The 23,163-nt window shown below is 39.8% G+C and overlaps 1 protein-coding gene across 5 annotated transcripts in view; it reads right to left on the bottom strand.

Annotated features, from left to right (window-relative positions):
• MYO5A (myosin VA) overlaps positions 1-23,163 on the bottom strand; it is a 218,803-nt gene that overhangs the window by 64,466 nt on the left and 131,174 nt on the right. For all 5 annotated transcript variants that reach the window (XM_073303845.1, XM_073303846.1, XM_073303848.1 and 2 more), the window contains 8 exons: positions 17,590-17,733; positions 16,291-16,372; positions 14,067-14,174; positions 13,386-13,492; positions 10,162-10,427; positions 9,173-9,254; positions 2,842-2,982; positions 1,866-1,991 (listed from right to left, as the gene is read on the bottom strand). In XM_073303845.1, coding sequence (XP_073159946.1) covers positions 1,866-1,991; positions 2,842-2,982; positions 9,173-9,254; positions 10,162-10,427; positions 13,386-13,492; positions 14,067-14,174; positions 16,291-16,372; positions 17,590-17,733 — 1,056 coding nt within the window. The remainder of the gene's footprint in view (positions 1-1,865; positions 1,992-2,841; positions 2,983-9,172; positions 9,255-10,161; positions 10,428-13,385; positions 13,493-14,066; positions 14,175-16,290; positions 16,373-17,589; positions 17,734-23,163) is intronic.

Genomic DNA, 23,163 nt, shown 5'->3' with positions numbered 1-23,163 from the left:
TTTAGTAACTTTGCTATTAATAGGACTGGGATCAAGAGTTGGAGATGAATGCCCTCTTTCAAAAAGGAACTTCACTGGTTTTGTCTCTCCAAGCTACATGTCTATGGATGGAGCATCTGCCCACAGTCCTCTTCTCTTCATTGAGAACTTCGCCATACCCATTTTGTAACACACTGGCATTAAAACTATTCCCATAGCTGTGGCAAAAATAAATCCCGAAATTCCTCTACACAAAAACAATGCTCTCAATGCTCATTAGCCATTATGGAACAAACTCTGATCAAGTCGCTACAATATTTATTAAGGTGAACTTCACCTCTGTGGACAGGGCCCACACAAAACCCATCTACCATTTAAGCCCTATTTTGAATTTCACCTTAACTTCGTAATATTAAAATGAATCTTCCCAGCTGAAAAAAATACCACTAGAGGGAGGCAAAGAGCTCTATGAATTCTTCCAGAGAATAACCCAGTTTACAAACCTTGCCAGCTAAGGCCCATATTATGGTTCTCCCCCACACCCACCGCACTGTTCCAAAATGTTTGTATATGTTAACTTGTACATATATGAAAGACTAAATGACTTAACATTGGTAATTCCTCAGTCTTACATGTGCTTATGACTGCCACAGCCTGGGACTTCCCCAACCCAAACTATACTATTCAGTACAGAGTTCAAAGCATATTTTAAACAGCCAGGCTCAATGTATTTTACAGTATGTAAAGAGTTTAATGCTTTATCTTTTTGCTCTTTCATGATTTCCAGCAGAGAAATGGCTCATGCATCAAGCATAAGCATTCTCTTAACTATTTGCTATTATCAAGGACATGGTGGAGAACAGAGGCAAAGCAGAGGCTCACCTTTTCTAGGCATAAATTCAAGTACATGCGAGGAAACAAAGTAAGGTCAAGTAAAGACCACAAATCCTGCTGATTCTGACATGATGCTGTTATTCTTTAGCACATGTTGAACTACCAATATAGCCACATAGCTCCTATAAATATTATAAATGAAAATTCTTTTGGGTTGTATGAGAGCAAAATCCTCATCCAGCCTTCCTCAATATAGCGTCACTTTAACTCAGAATTTAACTCCTTCACATGAAGACTCCAATTTTTCTTTCAAAAAAACATTTTTCTTTTAGTTAATTTTCTAGGCTACTCAGTAAATTTAAGCATCTGGTAAGAACCAGACTAGCAACATACATGCCAATGACCTACTTTGTCTTCCAGGTCATTAAACACAGCTGCTTTCACTCACCAGGTGAAAAAAAAGAAAAAGCACATGTTGCTCCAGTGACAAGAAGAGGAGTGTGTTGGACTCTCTTTGTTGTCAGCACATTGAAATGACAGCAAAATGAGGTTGTGTTATGGTGACTGTTCAACTGAGCAGATATTGACATAAACATGCAGTAGAAATACACAATAGGAGAACTGGCATTGCAATATTACATTGTGGTATATAAACAAATTAAGGTGTAATCTTTTAGAGGAAGGATGGTCTACAGTTAAAGCATGGAACTAGGAATTGGGAGAGCTTTTTCATCTTCCCACCTCTGCCATACACTTGCTCTGTGATCCTGTGCAAGTCACATCTCCTTTCTGCTTTAGTTTCCCATCTGAAAGATGGGGATAATAATATCTACACCGCAGAGGGGTGTTCTGAGACTTCAAGCATGCTGACATCCTTGGCTATATAAGTACAAAGTGGTTTTCAGGGATGTGCTGCATTCAGAGCCAGAAGTTACTGCTGGTAATTGTGGCTTATACTGAACACCCTAAATAATTCTCACTTTGACATAGAAGTAATATAGATCTGTACACAGAGTTATGTGCAAATATTGCAAAGGAAAAAAAATCCTTACCTTGTCAGCAAAGTGTTGTATGATAAAAGCTTTGTTTGACATACGTGGTTTTTCGAAGAGTGCACATTTATTCAAATGTGTATTATACAATTTCTGGGCCCAAGACTCATCTGATCCTTTAGGCATCTACATAAGAGAATATAAAACACCATTTGCACCATCTTGTGGACCTTTTAGAGGTGAATAATACCAGAAAAATGGTTCTGTGATAATGGGGGACAACACTTTGCATTCTACTTCAAACTTAAGCCCTCTGCTAAATTGAAGATGAAAAGCCAGTAACTAATTATGGGTCTGACGCTACAAGCAGTTATCACTGAGCGTGCTGTTTATTACTGCAGGTAGCACCACTGGGACGACTCTCAGCAATGTTTCTGGGAGCAGGCTCTACCCAAGTTACAGACACTCTGAATAGAATGGGGGAAAGGAAAAAAGAGAAGGTAGAGATAAATACATTCTATCAACAGTGTTTCAGTGCAGTATATCTGGAAGCAAAAAGTCATGTATTATACACAAGACAGCTTATTAAAGACAGGCTTACCAGGTCAGAGCATATCCATTATTATTAGTTGTTTGTAATGACTCATCAAGGAGAAGCCCCAAGTCACTGTACACACATGTAATAAAAAGAGAGTCCCTGCTCCAAACAGTTCATAATCTTAGCATATGATAAAAGACAACAGGTGGAGAACAAAAAGAATGATGGGGAGTCACAACAGTCAAGACATGAGATGATCAGAGCCTGGACGGGACCTACATATATGTGGATTTAGAGGAAAGGCCGGATTATGCTTGTCTTTTGTTCTCCAGTAGTTGCCAAATCTCTTCTTAACTGCTCCAGATAACTTTAAAATCAAAGCATCAAAACAATCGTTAAGTGTAGGTGACTTTATTCCCATAAGCACTGCAAAACGATAACAGAAACAGGAGACCAGTGTATCTTTCAGTATAGAAGTAAAGTCATTTGAACACGTACCTTACATTCCTCATCTAGCAGATCCAAGATGCCCAATTTGGCCTCTATGAGATTAATGCAAGGCTGATTGTCATAGAAATCGATCAAGGTCCATGGAATTTGTTCCTTCATATATTCCTCTTGTTCCAGCTTAAAGACATGCTATGCGGAAAAAAAAAAATCTGTGAATGAAAATTCAGGCCAAATACACTGCCTTCTGTTAACTTGTTTTCTTCATGGTACATTAAACCTAGCCATTCAATGACATAAAAGTTAAAGCTGAGCCAAACCATTTAATAAACAAGTGGAAGAAAGGCAAATTAACCCCGTTCTCCTGGCCTATGCAGACTAAATTAAAACATTATTTAAGAGCAAAGCCTGGCTTTTTCCTTACTCACTCCTAAAAAGAATCTATTATAGTGCTATCTGTGAACGTGCGAGCGTGTGTGTGTGTGAGAGAGAGAGAGAGATACAAACACATATATTTGCTTCTTCCACACTGTGCCAGATGTCTTTGAAAACAAATAAGATACTCAAGTACAGGGACAGCAGTTCTGATAGGTAAATTAATGTCCCACAAAATATTCATAAAGAAAGCTGAAATTCTTGAAATTTGAGATTTTCAAATTCTCACGGTTTTATTAAAATTGCCCTATTTTGCACAAAAAAACCTGAATAATTTTTTGCATGTTTACTACTACTGAGAGACTATTTTGAGATTCATTTGTTCTCAAATGGTGTTATGTTCAAACTTAAAAAATGTAACAGTTTTATTTTAGTGATTATTTCATAGAAGATATAATAAAAAAATTACACAGCCCTAACAGAATGTTCACAGAAAGCAAAGTGAAAGTTTTAGAACAAAAATCCCAATAGTAAATATTACACATGCAAACTTTGGTCAATCTACAGTCATTCTTTTTAAAATAAACAAATCCTATGGAAATTTTTTGTTTGTTTTACTCAGTTTAAACTATATTTTTATCTCAACTAAATTGTAATACATATAATTAGAGCTGGGTGAAATTTTTGTTTGGTGAATAGAAATTTTGCCAAAAAATGCATTTTGGGGGCTCCAAAACTATTTGCAACTTCAAGTCGAATTTGACAAATACTTTCATTTGGGGAAAAAATGAAAAATTTGAAAACTCCATTTTGAAATGTTTTGTTTCAACTTTTCATAACAAACTACATTACATTTTCACATTTAGCCAAAAGAAAAAAACACCAAAAATGACAAATCAAAACAAAAAACTGATTTTTTTTGTTTTGAAATTGCCCAAAAATGTTTCAGTTGATTATAAACAAATTTTTTTAGTTTGTTGATTTGACAAAAAATGTGTTTGGGCTTAAATCAAACCTCCCCCACCCTGGATTTTTTGGTTTGGCTCCCAAATGGAAAAATTCATTATTTGCTCAGCTCTCTATATAATTGCTCCGACTCAGAAAAAGACAAATTCTGAATATATTCTAATAAATATAATCATTTGTGACACTATTTAAGAGACATGTAATTTTAGTCTAGATAAAGACACACAACACCCTCAAGGTTATCTTTGACTGCCCTCTTAATTCAATGTAGAAGTCTATCAGTGCATTCTAGATCTCCAGCACACACCAGTAAGAAAGCAGAAAACTATCCTGACAAAGTAGTTCATCCTTTTTATTTCATTAGCTTAAGCCTTACACAATGACCTTAAATATAGACACTCCTTAGAAGCAGATCATGGGAGCTACGCTACGTTTTAGGCACTTAACCCTGACATTACATGGTAAGATAATTCCTCACTGGAAACTGAATGATCTATATAGAGTAACCAGATGTCCCATTTTTAAAGGGACAGTCCCGTATTTAAGTCCTCCTGCAAGTGTCTCAACTTTTTCTTAAAAATGGGCAAATTGTCCCACGTTTTCTGTTTCCCCCACCTCAGTACGGGCAGGTCCTGCTCCTGGCCAGATCCCTGCTCACCAGCTACTTGCCCACCAGTGGTAAGTGGAGGGGTTCACTGGCCAATAATTGGGTTGGGTGTGCAAGGCTGGTGGTGGGGAAGATGCAGTACATGGGGCTGGCCGCTCTCCATGCTGGTCCATCAGCGCAGCCCCTTGCTGTGCGCTGGCTTTCGGACAGCAGGGCCCACCTCCTCCCCATCCCGTTTCCAGCTGGCACTGGCTGCTTGCTGCGGTGGCTGGTGTGTGCGGACAGGCGCCAGCTGGTTACATGTTGCCTCTGCTGCCCACTTATCAGCCCTTTATGTGCTCCCCTTCACACTGTGCTCTCCCTGTTTTGCCCTCCTCCCCTGAGCACGTCCCGCTCCCAACGCTGTGCGGAGAACCAGCCCCTGGACGGAGCGCTCAGCTCACCAACAGGCTCTTTTCTTCCCCTACTGCCTCTGGCGCCCAGGAAAGCCCAAGACCCTGTGGCCCAGGGCGTTGGCCAGGAGGAGCCAAGCTCTGCGTGTGACGAAGCCCCGCACAGCGCTAGCACGAGGAAGCCTTTCCGCCCCCCTCAGCTAAGCTCTGGAGTGGCGGGGGTGGGAAGCAATTTCCAAACTGTTCTCACCCTAACCCTGCAGGCTTCCAGCCACAGGGGAGTGAGGGGGTGGAGGTGGGAAAAGAGATGAGCTCTGCAAAGATAAGGGCCAGGTCATCCCCCCACCCCACCCCCCTTGCCACTGGAAGCAGCTACCATCTTTTCCCTCCTGCATAGTGCCAAAAGCCTGCTGCTGGCCACGTTCTGGTGTGAACCCTAGCAGAAATCTGGGGAGAGGGGGCATGTGATGCTGCATGCCCCCTCTCCAGGTGTTGCCTCTGGAAGATGTGGCGTCAGGTACCAGGAGAGACTGGTCTGTCCTGGAGCCCAGCCAGGCAGAGAAAGCAGAAAGCACCGAGCAAGGGGGGTGAGGGTTGGGTCGGTTGGTCAGCCCCTGTGAGAGAGAGGCGTACAGGAGTGTGTGTGTGTCACCTCTCCCCATGTGAGCCCTAAAGCCTTAAAGATAAGAAGGTAAATAAAAGAATCCAACTATACAGTATTTCTTTTTAACACGGGCTCAGTCGACTTAATGTTAATCTGAACGTTTGTACTGCATAGTTCTGATTGACTGCAGTTGAATACAAGTAATTTTACCAGGTGTCCCATATTCAGCATAAGGAAATATGGTCACCCTAATGATCTAGTTTTATTGAGGAAACACTTACTTGTTATTCAAACCCTATATGTAAAAACAATCATTTTACTTTAAAAGAATTAGCAATCATCTGGTGAAAAAATCTCTCTATTAACAACAGCTCAATTTACCACCTGAGTGTCAAGTTCCAGTCACATTGGGGCTTGTTTCTGATTCTACAATGCCTTTTAACTTGAATTTTACTCACCTTTCTGGACCCAGTTTTGCCCCAAAATACACTAATGCATTTCCCACTTACCCAATGGGAGATGCATGTGAGTACCTGAGGGTAGAACTGAATCCTTTCAAGGAATGTATAAATGAATTTTTCAAATCTGAAAATGTAAGAAGGCAAAGTATGCAGATGGTTATGGTAGAACTAGCCAAGTTTGCGAATATGATTCTGTTGATGGCTCAGTGTTGATCTTTCCTGATTCACAGTACCATAAAAGGATGACAAACTGCAGGTGCACAACAGCACAAAATTGTGGCCGATTGCTAAATGCAAAACCTATTTTATTGAAGAAGTAGTCAGGGTGAATTTGAGCCATGTTCTCACCTATAGATATACAGTTAAGTTCTGTATTTGCTAAGGTACTGATATACCCAGGTAACCTATTTGTAAACTTTTGGTAGTGCCACATTTTAACTTTTCTTTTAATTTCATGAGATTTCCTGATTCCATAAAGTTCTGTTTTCTTACACAACTGCACAGCAGTTGCCGATTCCACTTTCCACACCTTCGGGGTGGGGGGTGGAGGGGGGAGGGGGCGAGGGATAGCTCAGTGATTTGAGCATTGGCCTGCTAAACCCAGGATTGTGAGTTCAATCCTTGAGGGAGCTGTTTAGGGATCTGGGGCAAAAATTGGGGATTGGTCCTGCTTTGAGCAGGGGGTTGGACTAGATGACCTCCTGAGGTCCCTTCCAACCCTGATATTCTATGATTCCCTACAGCCCCCAGGGCAGAGGACATACTAGGAAAGGGAGTGAGTAGCCAAACTGTGATGTACTGTAGTATCCCCAGCTGACTATGAGGACCATAATCACCCAGCCAGTTCTGAACAACCCCCAGTTTGTGATGGGTCCCCAATTTGTGCTGCATCCAATCTAAACTGGATGCAGGAGAAACTCTGGCCCTCTGGGTGCAGGGAACAAACACTGGTTTGGTAACCTCTTGGAGCTCATTATGGGGCACAGCAGCAGCCACAGAAAAGACCATCCATCCTCTCAGCCATAATGTGAGTGCAGGGTTTGCTGCTGCCATGTAAGGAAGGAAATAGAATAAGGGTGAAAGTAGTCTGTGTCACAAGACTGACTCCTTGGGATCCCCCTCAGTGACAGAATCTTTGCTATAAGGATGAGAAACCTTTGAAATATCTTAAAAGCAGGGCATAGAGGAAAACCTTGGGAAGCTGTGACCCTCTGTAGCAACAGCATCAGCAACACTATGATAATATTGTGGACACTTTGAAGTGGGAATATTCAACTTCATTTCTGATAGATAGTTCACTTGCGAGTGCTCAGTAATTTGTGTGGCTGGGACATGTACTCATGGCTTAGGATCCAGCTTCCCAGAACACAAGCACTGTTGAGGTACATTTGCATTTTGACTCTAATGGAATCTAGCAATGCTGCTGACATTTAGGACCTGGCATAAATCACTCTGTTTATCTTTATACAGATAAAATACATAATTACAAACTATAACTCTGGCTAAGGATACAGGGTTGTTATCTGTTAAAATGGAGTGCTCTCTGAAGAAGGAAGAATAAAGAGGCTCCTCTCACCCTGCTGACTCAATGTTCAGAAGTGGCAGTACTCTTAAAAATCATGCCAATGTACACCATAAACCAAGAAAATTAAAGTGGCAGAGTTCCAGAAGTGAATGCCTGCTCGGTGCAACCACTGAAGAGGTTTGCATTGGAAGATATACAGATATGACTGGCTCCAAACTCATCTGCATAGTATTCTTATTAACAAGCAGTCTCAGCAACTTAATTGCAGAGCAAAGCTTATGTTGTCTTAAATCTATTACTATGATAAGAATTTAAAATACGCCCAGAGTAGCTGCTATTTAGTCAGTGTTTCCCAACCGGTGTGCCATCAGGCCTGAACAGGTGTGCTGCGGAATTTTTTGAAAAACTACATGTGAGAACAAAAAAAACCCTTCCCTTGTATTTTAATTAGTGTTGGAGCTGGATCCCATTTCTGTACTTTTGCTCTCTGGGATGAGGCCCCTTTCAAATATTATGCATGCATCACATTCCATTCCCCAAGGCGAGATTAAGATAGCAAATCTGAATTCTGCAGAGTGGGGGAGGGGGAAAAGAAGGAGGAAGCCACCTTCTGATTGGCTGTCTCATTACCCCACCTCCTCCAGGGGCAGAGCAACCAATCAGAGCTCAATCTCCCTCTTCTTCCCCTCCCTTCCAGTGAGCAATACGTTGGCTCCTATGTCCCTCCCTCCCCTGCATCTGCCAGCTGGGGTGGGGGGGAAGAGCCCTGGAGCTTCCCCCTCCAGCCTGGAACATGACTGGGAACCCCACTGCAACCCCCCAGGGTTGGGAGAGGGACGAACCCCAGGAGAAGCAGAAGTGAGGCAGGGGGATTGAACTGGGAGAGGGTGGGAGCTGGGTGTGAGGTGGGGAAGCTGGGGATACTGAACTGGTGGGATGGAGGAGCTGGGAGGGCGCAGAACTGGTGAGGCAGAATTGGTGTGAGCTTGGGGCTGGGGAGCTGGGGAGGCAGAACTGGTAGGGTCTGGGTGGCGATGGAGCAGAACTGGGGCCTTGTTCGTGTAAAATATGCGAGTCAACTGAAAATACTTGTCACAGTCTGTACAATACAGTTAATGATGTTAGACTCTAACATCACAAACTGCATTATACAGATGGTGAATAATAAAGGGTTGTAAACAGCCTAAACCGAGGCAATAAGAGGGCGAGTTCATTTGGAGACAATATGTTGGTGGGCCTCAAAATAATTAAAGATATCAAGGTGTGCCATGGCAGAGAAAAGGTTGGGAACCACTGCTCTTGATTCTCCTCCCATTCCACTCTAAGCCCCACATCTAAGACAGCTGGTTGTTATTTTGAAGGAATTCATCTCAGACACTGAGGATCTAATTAGTAGAACACATTTTGGAGAAGGGAAGTGGAGGGAAGAGGTGCCAATAATTTCCTACTTACCATATTGAACTGTTGCTGCAGTTTTTCATTGGCATAGTTTATACAAAACTGTTCAAAGCTGTTTATCTCAAATGTCTCAAACCTGCAAAACCAAGACATTCAAAGTTACTACCACAATGTAAAGATGTAATAAATGATTCTGTAATTTTAAATCATCTCTCTAATCATATTTACAAAGAACAATCAGTGGCATTCAGTAGGTTATACTGAGTATAAACATGACACAACAAAGTCACAGGACAGATGGGGCAATGACACCCCAGTGCCAGGAGCAATTCTGAGACACTTTCTCCTTGCTAAAGGAGTGTCAATGTGGTGATGCTCATGGTTCCTGGGGAGCATGTTAACCATCCTTGCTTCCGTAGTGCCCAACCTACAGAGCAGCCTCGGAAGAGAATGTACATTCAACTCTCCAGAACAGAGGGAAAAGTGCTACAGCAGCTGCTGCAAAAAAACAAGAAAAAAAAAGACTAAAAGAGAGCCCAGAAAGGAGATGAGCAACAGTGCAAACTCAGATGCATGCAAAGGGGAAGAACCAGATGCCATTTATTAAACCATCAGCAGAAAAGTGGAAGCTATATGAAGCAGAATGGAATATGGCATATTCTACATACTGTTGGTTTTAAAAACAAACTTTAACCCAAATATTTGGACTAAACTAATATTTGGATCAATATGAAAGTCTAAGCACAAGCATATCTATATATTGTAATTTTTCCCCATTGTGATATGTCAATGAGCTACCAATGGCAAACTTGCTAACGTCCAAGATTCAACTATGAATGCCTAATCTGAAAGCCAGGACACAGGTCCTAGGTGGTGTGTCAAAACCACCACCTAATAACTCACTACTACCTTTTTAATCAGAGTAACTAGTCACCATTTTTTTTTCATGGTTTTCACCACGAACCAATACATGTGCTAAAGAAATTGACATCAGCTCATAGGCTACCCTCTTGCAGTACGATACTTATGCACAGAAGACTCACCCGTAAATGTCCAATACGCCAATGAAAGAATGCTGCTTTACAGTAGAATGCAGAGCTTTGTTCACATGATCAACAATCCAGTTAAAGAGTTTAGCGTAGATATGTTTGGCAAGAGCATCCCTGGCATTGATGGCCTGCAGTTTGGAAATTGGTTTGATGTAGGTCTCAGAGGCAGTAGCAAGCTTCCGATGGCAAAGCCAGTGGGACATCTCTTGGTACTCCACACCCATGAGGTCACAGAAGATGGTGAGGGGTTCATGTTTGGGCTAAAATAAAAATAATCTCCTTAGGTCTTTAAAACAATATTACCAATATCGCACATTTAATGTCAGTGGATTTTTCTGTTATGAAGTAATCTAAAATTCAGCTGCAACAATTATGTTTTCACGCCTCTTCCTTTCTCTGTATCTATTTACTGACTTGTGTCTCGCACTCAGATACTTTAGTAAATTAGCGTAATCACAGAAATAGCAACATAATTTCCTCTAAGTGCATGTTTGTGGGTTGATCCCCATGCAGAGTATTCACAACCTGAACAAGAAATGAGCTACAAAAGTTTTCACGTGGTGACTAATTTTTGGAGTCATTATCTACTGAGCTAAAACAATCATAAACTCTGATTTGACATAGAAACCAGAGAATCTATACAGCGCATATGTATTTACCCCTATTTGACAGTATTTGTATATAGTACCTGAGAGGGCATGCTTCAATTGCATAAACTGGATGAAATAAAAAAGAGGAGGGGTGGGTGTGTTTAGGAGGAAGAAGTATAAAATATAGGAGCAGTAATCTGGGCAACATTCTCATACACTCATATATAACCGTGCTAGTGAGAGATCAATGAAATTCTATCAAAGTCAAAAGTCAAGTATTAGCGGAGGCAAAAAAGGAAGGGCTTTAGAAACCTGGTCTCAGATATAAACATCAAAAAAGGTTTTTCCCCACTGAATTCTGGGGAGAAATATAAAACAGTCAAGCATGTTAAAAGATGTCATTTAACTCTCACATTGAATTGTATACCTGAGATAGTCAGATTTTCTGCCATAAGAATAAAACACTGAATTGATCACCCATACTTCTATATTGCAGTATCTCAGTCAAGTGCTGCTTATGGGCTTGGGAACCCCACACCTAATCATTACCAAGTAAACCATCACCTTATATATCAAATAATAGTACAGATCTTTCCCATTAATAAAAAATTTCCCTAGCCTCACCACTTTCAGGTTCACTGATCACACCAGTGTAGCTCAATAGTCAGCTGACAAGAAACAGGACCAAAGGGATTTCTTCTCCTACAGACAACTGGTCACTTAAGGCCAATACCGTAATGATCTCTCAGTTTTACTTTCCGACCTTCAGCCCCTGCCCCTTCCTTCTTTTTGAAGTGTTTGTGGCACACTACACTTTTACAGCATCAAATTCCAGTTAACTAAGGATGTCTTTCAGTTTGCCGATAATGACTCTAAATGTATTGGAACAAGAAGACGACAAAATAATAACAGAATAACCAAGCTATAACAACGGGAAGATCCTTGTTTACAAGCTACACCCAGACTAATTACGTCCTTAATTCATCTACATCCAAAACTGCAACTGCACTTGCTTCCAACTGGCACATCTTCCTGAAATCGGCGACTTAAAACATGTCAAGGCTGAAAGGAGGCGTAATCAGAGTAACTACAGTTCTTAAAGCTCCATATATCATAGTGACAATAGAGTCTCTTACACAACAAAGTCATTCAGTACCTCAATAATAAACATGCTCCCTTGCTGCTTTTTTCAAGGTTTAAAGGTTCAAAGTACAATTTAGTTGCAATACAGCAACGGTCATCATAGTAAGTTTCAGTTCTGCCAATGCAAAGATGATTTTGTTACTTGGACAGGCTTTCAGCAGCTTGATTTCGTCACTGGTGCTGCTGCTCATTCTTCAGAGACTTAAAATAGGGTCAAAAATCTAAGAAATACTGCACGAGTCCTGACATTAACAAAAGGGTAAATATTCATGTTCTGCTTTGACATAATGGGCCAAATTCTAGGCAGAGATCTCTAATGACATTAGCAGAAATGTCATGCCACTGACCATAGAAGGGGTAGCCTGTGCCCCTCCTAAGTTTCCTACCTAGAAGCACTACTTGATGCACTGTTTCCAAGAAGAGCCCATTTAAAGACACACCATGGGGTCAACCCTGTTGATGGCTGCTGTGAAACTAGATTCAGATTCAGTTAGACTCAGTTCGATTCAGAATGTGGTGTCAAAGCAAGTAGACTCATCAGCTATGCCCTGACACAGAACATGCTGTCATACATCCCAGACTACTAGCATGGGCACTTGAGCACTGACAGCAAGCACAAACGAGGAAGGGAGAAACTGGAATTGCGGCAGCTTGGAGAGCAGGAGAAGGAAAATAAACGCTGCCTGGCTCGTTAATAAAAATTCAGGGCCTGATAAGAAAAAAAGCTTCTATCATTTGTGATCCCAAGGAAAAAACACACAAGAGCAAGACAAATCAGCCCCTTTTTTGTTTCCCACTGTCAGGAGACATGTTTGTCACCTGCAGGAAGCCTTTGTGGGAGAGAGATAAATGGGACTATCTTCAATGACCAGAGAAAGGAGCTACACTCAGCGTACACCATATAGACACTTCGCTGCTTGCTTCTAGAATGGTAAGAGATGAAAGGTTCCTGCAGCAATGACCAGGAAAACCCTGGAGCCATTAATTTGCTGAACCTTCTCCCCCGTCTGTATAGTATGGTCCGCTCTGGACAGCCCAGTAAGATGGCGTATTCTGTGAAATGTTCGCTTTGTGGATATTTGGATCAGTTTGGTATTTCTCATCAAACTAGAGTTAGAATTCCAGCAAAAATCCTTGACACATCACGGGACCATTTGTAGTGGGAGTACAGACACTCACCCACCCTCTCAGGACTTCTAAGCTAGCATGTCTGGAAGAGTTTCCTAGAAAAGACCATTTGTGAATTCATCAGGGAGTCAAGAGAGCCTCAGAAATAATATGGAGAGCCTCTGACAGGGATCTAGAAAGGGAAGAGCAGTCATTCCATGTCATTCCAATCTAGAACTAAAAAAGAAGTTGCTTCTATTTTTGTACTGGCCCTAGTTTGCATGGGGGCCTCTACAAACCAAAGAGACACCCAACCAAAAAACACAGAAGCGTCACAGTAGAGCGTCACTATATCCTTTAAACTCATTCACAACTTACAGGGATCGTGCAGCTGTCAGCATCCCGAGAGGTAAACCCCACGTTGCCTAGGTGAAGGAGCCCAGCGAGGATTCGAAAGATTCCCATCTGGTAGGAATCATTAATCCCTGAAAGAGGATGAATAAAATGCCCTGAGTGAAGGAAAAACCAAAAAGAGTCCCAGATGATGAAAAGAAGGGTCCAATATTTGTAAACAGGAATGATAAAGTCTGCTGGGATTTTGTGGGAAATTGCCACCACTTCTCATCTTTCAGTTGTGTGAAGAGTTCTGCAGAGAAAATGCTATTAGAAAATGACACTTGGCCCTCCTATTACTATATTTTATCACATGACATTATAATCCGATGCAAGAAAGATTCACTTTAGCAAACTACTAAATATTTTAATGAACTGCCTGTGTTGCTGCTTAGACAAAGTTTTACAAAACCCTCAAAATCTTATACACTGCGCCATGGAAATCTAGCATTTATTATTGCTTTAATAATGTTTCTTCTTCCCTGCACTAAAAATTTGATGATATTGTACTTTAAAAGTATCTAAATCCCAAAGGTTATCGAAGTCTCTCTCTCTATTTTAAATACAATACAGAAAGAATGAACTAAAATATAGACTATATAAAAACAGCTTTGATTCCAAAGTCTGAACTAGGCCCATGCTTCTCCAGCATAATAGCAGAATTACCTAGCAAAGTGCAGGCCTGTCTGGTGTGTACCATTTCCTTAGCATCATCAATGCCGTCAATCACTGGACTACCCCCTTGCTTCGTATAGTGAAAGTAATTTGCATTCCCTACAAGAAAGAACAACAATTTTTACACACACTAAAGTAGAAACCACACAACTGCAAACATCTCTGTGTTAAACTGTGTAACAGGTAAAGCTCTCTTCAGCTTCTTAACCTGAATGGCAGAACCCATGGTTTGAAATATATTTCAGTATATTTGAATCATTGACTCCTCTGGGCCATCTGCATTAGTGAACTGCTCTCTTTCAGGTTTAATGCTGCATCTAAATGTTTCTAAAGCCATTTGCTCCTGCAGTAGGTTCGCTGTGTCCATACTAATCAGCACAGTCTCTGGAAGTGAGTGCTACAGAGCCTGTTGTATTGATCTCAAGGTCAAAAAAAGTTGAAGGTGTTATAAACTCTTTCACTGTCCCATCAATTGTCGCAACAGTCCATAAACAGCATGTCTCCTACACAGCATGTCTTCAGACCATGACATACACGTGCATGGAAACAATTATCCTGCAAGTCTCAGCCAGCCACCCAAGAATAGGTGCACAGTTGACAGTAGGGTTCTAATGTTATAGAATCATAGAATATCAGGGTTGGAAGGGACCCCAGAAGGTCATCTAGTCCAACCCCCTGCTCGAAGCAGGACCAATTCCCAGTTAAATCATCCCAGCCAGGGCTTTGTCAAGCCTGACCTTAAAAACCTCTAAGGAAGGAGATTCTACCACCTCCCTAGGTAACGCATTCCAGTGCTTCACCACCCTCCTAGTGAAAAAGTTTTTCCTAATATCCAACCTAAACCTCCTCCCCTGCAACTTGGTGCACATGTATTTTAAAATTGATTGTGCATGTAGTTTTTCCATTGCCTTGGTTTCTAGGCGCAATGGTGTAGTCCAGAGTATGTTTGTCGTTGGTTCCGTCTGGGGACTGATGCGTTCACACTATGCTAAGCCCTCCAACTGACTGTGGACATAGCACCTGGCATCCACTCCAGTGAGCGCTGCAACTTCTTGAACCGATTGTGCTCAAGGATGCTGTGGGTGTAGTTTTGTTAAAGATTTTAGTGTATTTGAAAATATTAAAGACAATAACAGTTTCCATCTTCTCCTGTTTTTGCCCTTGTCATCTAGTAAGGGCTGGGAAAGGGGTCCTCTGGATCACTTCTTTAGCCAGAACAGATCAGTTCCCTCCTGCAACATTTACGGCAGTTGTCCCTTCTGGGGCTGTTCAGTGCCCCACAAGGGAGAGGGGAAAAGGTGAGAAAATAAAATAGCTTTAAAACATTAATGATTATAAAATATATGTTTCTAATGCTATAAAACTAATTTTAAAAAAACAAACAAAGCTTCTGCTGCTTGATTTTGTACATTCTGCTTATTATTTGTGAGGGATACCAGGAAATCAGCTGAGCAGAAATCATCCACTTCTCCATCTCAGCAGCCATCTTATCTGCTGTAGGCTGAGTGGTGGTGGGTGGAAATCTGAGTACACTGAAGGGGAAAATACATTGTAGGATGAAGCAGTGGGACTGGCTATCCCATAGCAGTTACAGTGCCTGTGCTTTCATCTGCAGCAGCACTGAAATGGTTTGAATTGAACCGGTGTAGTGAAGGCATTCCCAAGACTTGCTCAGAGCTGGACCAATCACACTGGTTATTAGTTAACACTTACGAAACACTAGAAGTACATAAGCGTGGACACAAAGTGTTGTACAAGCTTTCCAGACACTTGTGTTGACACTGAAAACTTCAAAAATTCTCTGGGGAGATGGAGCTACAGGAAGAGACCTATTAGATTACCTAGCCCAACCCTGGGCCAGGAAGGACTATTACAGTTACGGTTCTGTGTCTTGACTAGGTCAGTTTTAAATGAGTCAAGAGATAGGAGGTGCATCACTGCCCCTGAGAAAATATTCCACACGCTGGTTCATATCTATGTACTGTACTGATGCTTGTCATTAGTGTATATTAGCTTACACGGACTATATAAATCTGCAAGTTTGCTTTTTTAGAAATAAAATGTCTATTTACTTCTTTTTGTTAGCTGTAAGCAGCTCAGGATTAATAAGAATGTAAAAGACAGTGATTCTTCTTTTAGACCCATCACTTGGACAGCTTAGAGATAATACTTTGTACATTCTGATTGCACAGTACATTGGATGTGAATTTCATACCTAATCGCAGTGTTTTAAACTCAGGTAATGCTGCAGAGGCACAGAGCTGGTAGAAAATGTGATAATTTCTCTCCTCTTCTGCCTTTAAGAAAAAAAGAAGCAATTACATTTCAGAATTTAACAACTGATAGAAATATCTGTCAGAAGGACAGAACTTCTAGATTTAATATATTCTATAGCAATTAGGAACTCAGAGAAAGCCACAACGAAAATGAAAAAAGTAAATCAACCTCTATCATTTGTTTCTTGTGTAATCCACTTCCAACAGCAATATTTATGCAGAAAAATTAAAGCTGCAGGATTTCACTTTTTAGGTTTGTGACTACTATTAAAACACAGACATCCCATTTTGTGGGTGTGTAAAGTGGTCATACTTAACAACTTTACAATTGCGTAAGATAACTAAATAACCTTGCCTCAGAGTTTTCAGTATTCTAGTGAAAGGAACGCTGAGAGAAAGTTATTTGCACTCATGATGCCCAAACTTTTTGTGCCAATACCACCATTATAAACTAAGATACTCTTAGCTTTAGAGCTTCAAAAGAAAGACTTCTCTTGGGCTGAACCAAACATATTTACAAAATGCTACAGTGTTCTTCAATAATAGCCCAAACAATGCAGTGGCACTATTGTAAACTGTTATTTATTATTTCTATTACAGTAGAATTTAAGAATCCCAATCAATGATCAAGGCCCATTGGATTAGACAGAAATGTAACAAAGATAACAGTTCTATCCCCAGGATCTCACAGTCTGCATGACAGACAGGACAAAACAGGTGGACAAAAACTGGCAAAGGGAACAGGGATGAGTTGGGAGGATGAGGTAATAAAGCAAACAACTTCAGCAGAAAAACAGAAGTCACAGATTGTCATAATCAATGCCAGATGGTAGTGATTTGTAGGTATCATGACAGAAGTCAGTTTTAAGGGAGGGATTTAAAAGAGGATAAGGTGGCAGCTTTATGAATATCAACAGAGATTTTCCCCATGCATGTGCAGTTTTTGTTGTGTTTTGAGACACAACTGTAAAATATTGTAGTACACGTACTCTGATGTCCACTATTATGTTGAAGATGTTTAACCCTTAGATATACAGTATATTCTTATTGCGATGTATATAGATTTACAAGCATAATTGATTAATATGCCTAAAAGCTCTCTCTCGCTCCTCTCTTGGTGTTATATTACAGCTGCAAGACACTGGAGGCCCCCTAGAAATGAGAGATGCCTCACGCTAGCTGGCAGTAGGATTTTTGATATAATCACATAAACACACACAATAAGAGGATTGTATTACCTGAAATACCACTCTTGATTTTTCTAAGAGGTAAGTTCTCATGTTAGCACCAATGATTCGGTACCGCTTATCAAAACCAATTTCAATGTACTTCCCAAAACGGCTACTGTTGTCATTCCTTGTGGTTTTGGCATTTCCGATGGACTAGGGGAAAAATACATACAGGTTTAATAGCTCATGGAAATTCTCTTACCTGTCTGTTCTCCTACATGGCACACAACTGTGTTTCCAAAATTAGCAAGAACTTAATAGTGAATTCTTCTGTCTTACTAGGGAAGCAACTTCCTAGGTTATAGAAAACTTATAGCAGGGCTATTCCATTAACACTAATGTATAGGGTAACCAGACATCCTGATAAAATTGGAACTGTCCCAAATTTTAGTTCTTTGTCCCATGTCCCAACCGATGCATGGTCGGGATGCCATTTGTCCTGATATTGTTTTTTGCTTTGGCAACTCGGCTCTGGCCGCTTTTGGTTTTTGGGTTTTTTTTTGCTTCCCCCATGTATCCCGATATTTTGTCCGTTTCATCTGGTCACCCTACTAATATATGGGGTTGGCCAACACAGTAATGCTTTCACCTTCACAGTTGGATTTTCCAACTCAAAAAATAATCCTGATAACTCTCCAAGGATTTGGAATGTTTTTAGTTGAATAAAATTTACAAAAAAGTGCATTATCACAAAGCCTTTTCAAGGGCTTATGAAGACCATAAGTGAAAACAATATGTACAGCATCTCTAACTTTGGCCATCACTGCAGTTCTGCCTAAAATAATCCTATGACCCAGCCAACAACCTATATTTTGCATAGTTAATAATACATAATAAATAATCTATAATCAGTTACACTTCCAAAAAATTAGTGCCCCAGACATGCTCTTACAGCATATTTACTTTGTGGGTGAATTTCACGTACTAGGACTAGTTAGCACTCTGAGAGAACAAACCGCAGGAATAGGTTCCACATTCCAGAATATAATATATGCAATACTCCTAAGGATCAAAGAAAGGTTTAATAAAAAACATACACTATTTCTTGGATAGTACAGTACATTTTATGAATCTTTATAAATCCTCAAATTACAATTTCACTCTTCAAAGACTGCTACTTCTTGGACTATTTGTGCAAAAGAGAATTATGTGAAGTAGGTTTGTAGGATAGGGCCTCTGGTTTATAAAGGTGTATTTCCTCACTGGGGTTGTCTTCAGAAAATGCCTGAGCTCGCTTTAAAGAGCCATTTACTTATTCAGAAATACATCCAAATTATAGATGCTCCTGGTCATGCGTGTGCTTGGGTAGGGTGCTTATATACGTGTGTGTAAAAAATCATCTCAGCTGACAGGTGATCTTTTTTCAGAAAGTTATGAGTATGTGGAAAACTAGGTTTATAAGAAACTGATTTTCAACCTTAACTACAGCAGTCACTCCTAGTAAAGTGCTATTATACACACAGAGAGATAATACTGCATAGATCAACAGTCAGACCAGACAAGCTGGGCAGTTTTAATTCTTCAGAAAGAAGTGTATCAAACAAAGACAAACAGAGTAATATCATCTGGCATCTACACTGAGTCATGATATATGGAAGCACCTCCATATGCATTTTCATGTTTCTATTACACTGTTAAGAAATTTTTAGATAGCTATGATGGAGTAAAAGACAGTTTCCAAGATGTATTGGGATTCTGTTTTGTGGTGATGGGGTTAAGTCTGATTACTGGAAGAGACAAAAGGTAATAGCAATAGTCATTTTGCAAAGAAAATAATAATCTGTCATGATCTAAGTTAAAATCACTGGGCTCTTTTTACGAGGAGAAGATTAAGGTTCTTTAGGAAGTGAAACCAATAGTCAGAGGGATATCTATCTTATTCAGTAGTGAATCAGCTAACAGCTAGTGGCATGACACATAGCTGATTGTGGCTTGTGGCACTTATTGCTAGTTCAGGACCTGAGGTAGGGGAGGTATATCTGGTCCATAGTTGCCCATCTCAAAACCTCAAGTCATATCACATTATAACCTGAAGAGAGAAGGTGGAAAGGATGGGCACAAGGACAGTGTTTTGCAGTGTGTGACTCCATCTCAGACAGCATGCATAGGAGGCCTGAAGTTATTGATGGTTCTGGGTCCAGAATAGTCTTATTCCATTTCTGATTTTTATTACAACCTTATTGCTTTTACAATTAACAGCTTCACTGTTGTAAGACAAGAGGGGAATTCTTAATAGAATGTCAATTCATCTAAATGAAACGTTGAGATGTATAATTCAGATTATGCTGAGACAGAGGCAAACACTTTCTTCTTTCCCATAGGAACCAAGTACATTACTCATTATGCAGCAGTTAACCATTTATAAATTACTAGGGTCACCTGCTTTTAGCAAAGGTCTGTGCAGAAACATCATATGGAGTAATTACCTTTAGACCGCATATCATTCTTCTGAAATTTTATTGCATTTAAGATGAAAAGTATGTAATAATGGCAGGATGCAATATAATACTCAACTATATCATAACTATGGAATGTAAAGCTACAGTACAGGTATGTCCTACTCTTCTGGTTCATGCAGCCACTCTGTAGAAGCTTTGTGCTGAAATAAGAAGTGGTGAAAACAAGAAAAACTGTGACCAAATAGCAACCGTTGAACTGTTTTAGGTTTTGAACTCTGCAAGCAACAGACCAAAACTCACTGAGCACGAGCAGGTGTGCTGCACAGTAACCAGGAGCTAGGAGTTCTAGAAAGGAGTACGCAATGATAGCGGTAGCACACACAGATGAGCAAATGGAGTCTATGTGGTTATTTGCATTTGCAGTTACCACAAAGGTTACAAGTAATACAAATAATAATATTAGCAGCAAATAATGCACACCTTCACAATTCTAAAAATCTGGCCGCGATTGACATTTAAGGTTATCAGCATTCAAATGATTAAAAATTGCTCCTATTGTAACACGTGTTGCTGCTTTGTGAATAATTATGTATTACTATTATTTTATCAAGAAAACTATTACTGCTCTGCAGTGGCAGCTTAGCCCTCAGAAATAATTAATTCCTCCTTCATGTACTCTAATGCCCTAGGGTTTTATATGTATAAAATTTGTACTTCAAAAACAGACATTTTTAAAAAAACATAATTTTGAAAAGTCATTAGAACCATAAATATAGTAGTGACCAGAGTCAGTTTTAGAAATTGTCCAACCATACCTTTTACTTATATCGTAAATGAATGATAATAGCTCTTCCAGAACTGTGTCAGGTTATATAAATAGTACATATTTTAAAAAGTCAATAATTACATATTTACATAGGATTATAGTTATTGATTACAAAATAATAAGCATTTAAAAGGTCACTAGCAATGCACATTATTTAATTGATCAGCTGTCATTATGGAGAACTTAGTAAATAAAAGCAAAAAAGGACAGTGTCAGAAGTATTTTGTCATAAATAATTATAGTTGCCAAAGCTCTGTTGCTTAGAATGCCAGTTTAGAAGCACGAAAATAAAATAGCATTCCTGTTCCCATTCACTACCTTTTCATTTGGCAACTGCTGACTTCTTTCCTGTTTCAAATTAACCATACAATTAGGAATTAATTTTTTTGCCAGTTCTGCAACCGCAGAATTCAAAATGCTGTTTTTGCTACTCTGTATCCTACTTAAATGCAACTGCAGATTAAAAAAAAAAAAAATCCAAACTACATTCCCAGCAATGGCATAATAGATTTAAAAACTCAGAAGTTGCCTGGAGTCTAGAGGACATCCTCCACCCAACTGTAATAGTTTTAAAAGTCAAATTTCAGTCTGCACAGGTTTGACTCTATCCTTTACAGATTAGAAAGTCAAAAACAAAGCACTGTAATTTTTATTTGTATATACAATAATTAAAGATGGAGAGTCACATTTTAGTCTTCACTTTAAATTTCATTGCTTTGGAAATTAAATCACACACTTAATTAGTGGTCAGTTTGATATATTTTTTTTTTTTTGGAGGAGGATTGCTTGGTTTAAGTTTTTAGCCCAAGTAAAATAGCGAAATACCTCAGGTGACCCATTAGTAATTTCTTCATATTTCAATCTAAATTGTGCAAACAGAATGCTTGTACACAGTGAAAACCACAAGAGGTCTCTCACCTCCGCTGCCATTTCTTACTCCACTTCATGGTTGGCTCCCTTTCCACATGCACTACTCTCCTAGATTTATGAAACCCCTAAACATTGTTGGTTAGAGCCTGGATTGTGTTAGCCTATAGTTCAACCCTTTGAAGTAAGGCTGTCAATATGGTACAAACACACACATGCACCAGAGGCATGAAACTGGTTAAAATTATTCTCATTCTCTATGAGCTAATTCTTTCCTGTTCTATTTCAAAATGCATTTCCATTTCTACCTCAGTGCGTGACTCAATCAAGGCAGATTATAAAACTCCCAGAGCAAATCTGTGTTCTTTAAGTCATTATAAGAACAGCAATCAATGGGAACAGAGTGCATTTGGTATCCCCAGGGGTATTAAGACACAAGACTTTGCTTTGAAATGCCACACAGCACTGCAAACCAGGCAGAATTACCTTACGAGAGAATACATCAAAACCACATGTGCCACAGCTGTGCTAGGGCAGTTATAGCACCATCTGTGCTTTTGGGGAGTCAAGAAGTGCTTGAGCAAGGAGGAAAGAAGGAATAAAAAGAGTTTATTTTAAAAAAATACTGGAAAAAGAAAAAAAAAGGTGGCATCATTTGCATCAGAGTTAGTGATTTTTCTGTAATTTCACATATTTTAGCCGTGAGCCTATGAGGAATCATATTTGCTTGAAAAACACATACTACTTCAACATCTTCACTCTATACCACATGAATACTAAGTATCCACTGAGTCATCAATTGCTCTAAGCATGGAGTTCCACTTTCTTAAGGCATACAGAGCACGTACACGTTTTCTGCAGTTATTTCTCTTAAGGAATTCCCCTGATATTTGTTTTTTTTCCCCATGTTTCATTGGAGTTCCTTTACTGACCAATACTTCAGCTATAATTTGAAACTACAGGACCATTTTGCTGGCAAAATAAGAAATATAGCTAAATGGGAACACAGAGAGGATGATCATTAAGAACTGTTTCTGCTAAATCATAAGATCTTGTTTTTCAAGTTGTCCTCACATCTGTCTGTAGAACAGTTATCCTGCAGCAAAAGGGAAATTATATGTTTGTCTCACAATATATTGTCAGCTGTCTTGCCTCTGTACCAAAAGAACATGGGGTTGAAGTCCAGCATAGTTAGTTAGTGGGGCACTGGTTCAGGGAAGGGGATTATCCTCAACATTATAACAAGATCTAAGTATTGCAAAGTGATTTTTTTCTATTATATTTTATCATCTCAAGAATCAGTGTTTCATGCAGGTATAGATAGAATTTTTCACTCTGTCTTCCCAACAAGAGTTATATCCTATAAAACTGAACTTTTCCGCTATACACCAAATCTTTTCCCAGTAAAGCAAAATGGAGTAGAATATAACACTATTACGCTGGAAGGGCATCATTTAAAGATTCTATGGAAAAAAAATATGGGTGTTAAAC

Source organism: Lepidochelys kempii, chromosome 10 (genome assembly GCF_965140265.1).
Source record: "Lepidochelys kempii isolate rLepKem1 chromosome 10, rLepKem1.hap2, whole genome shotgun sequence".
Classification (NCBI taxonomy): Eukaryota; Metazoa; Chordata; order Testudines; family Cheloniidae; genus Lepidochelys; species Lepidochelys kempii.
This window is presented reverse-complemented; position numbering and strand designations above follow the sequence as displayed.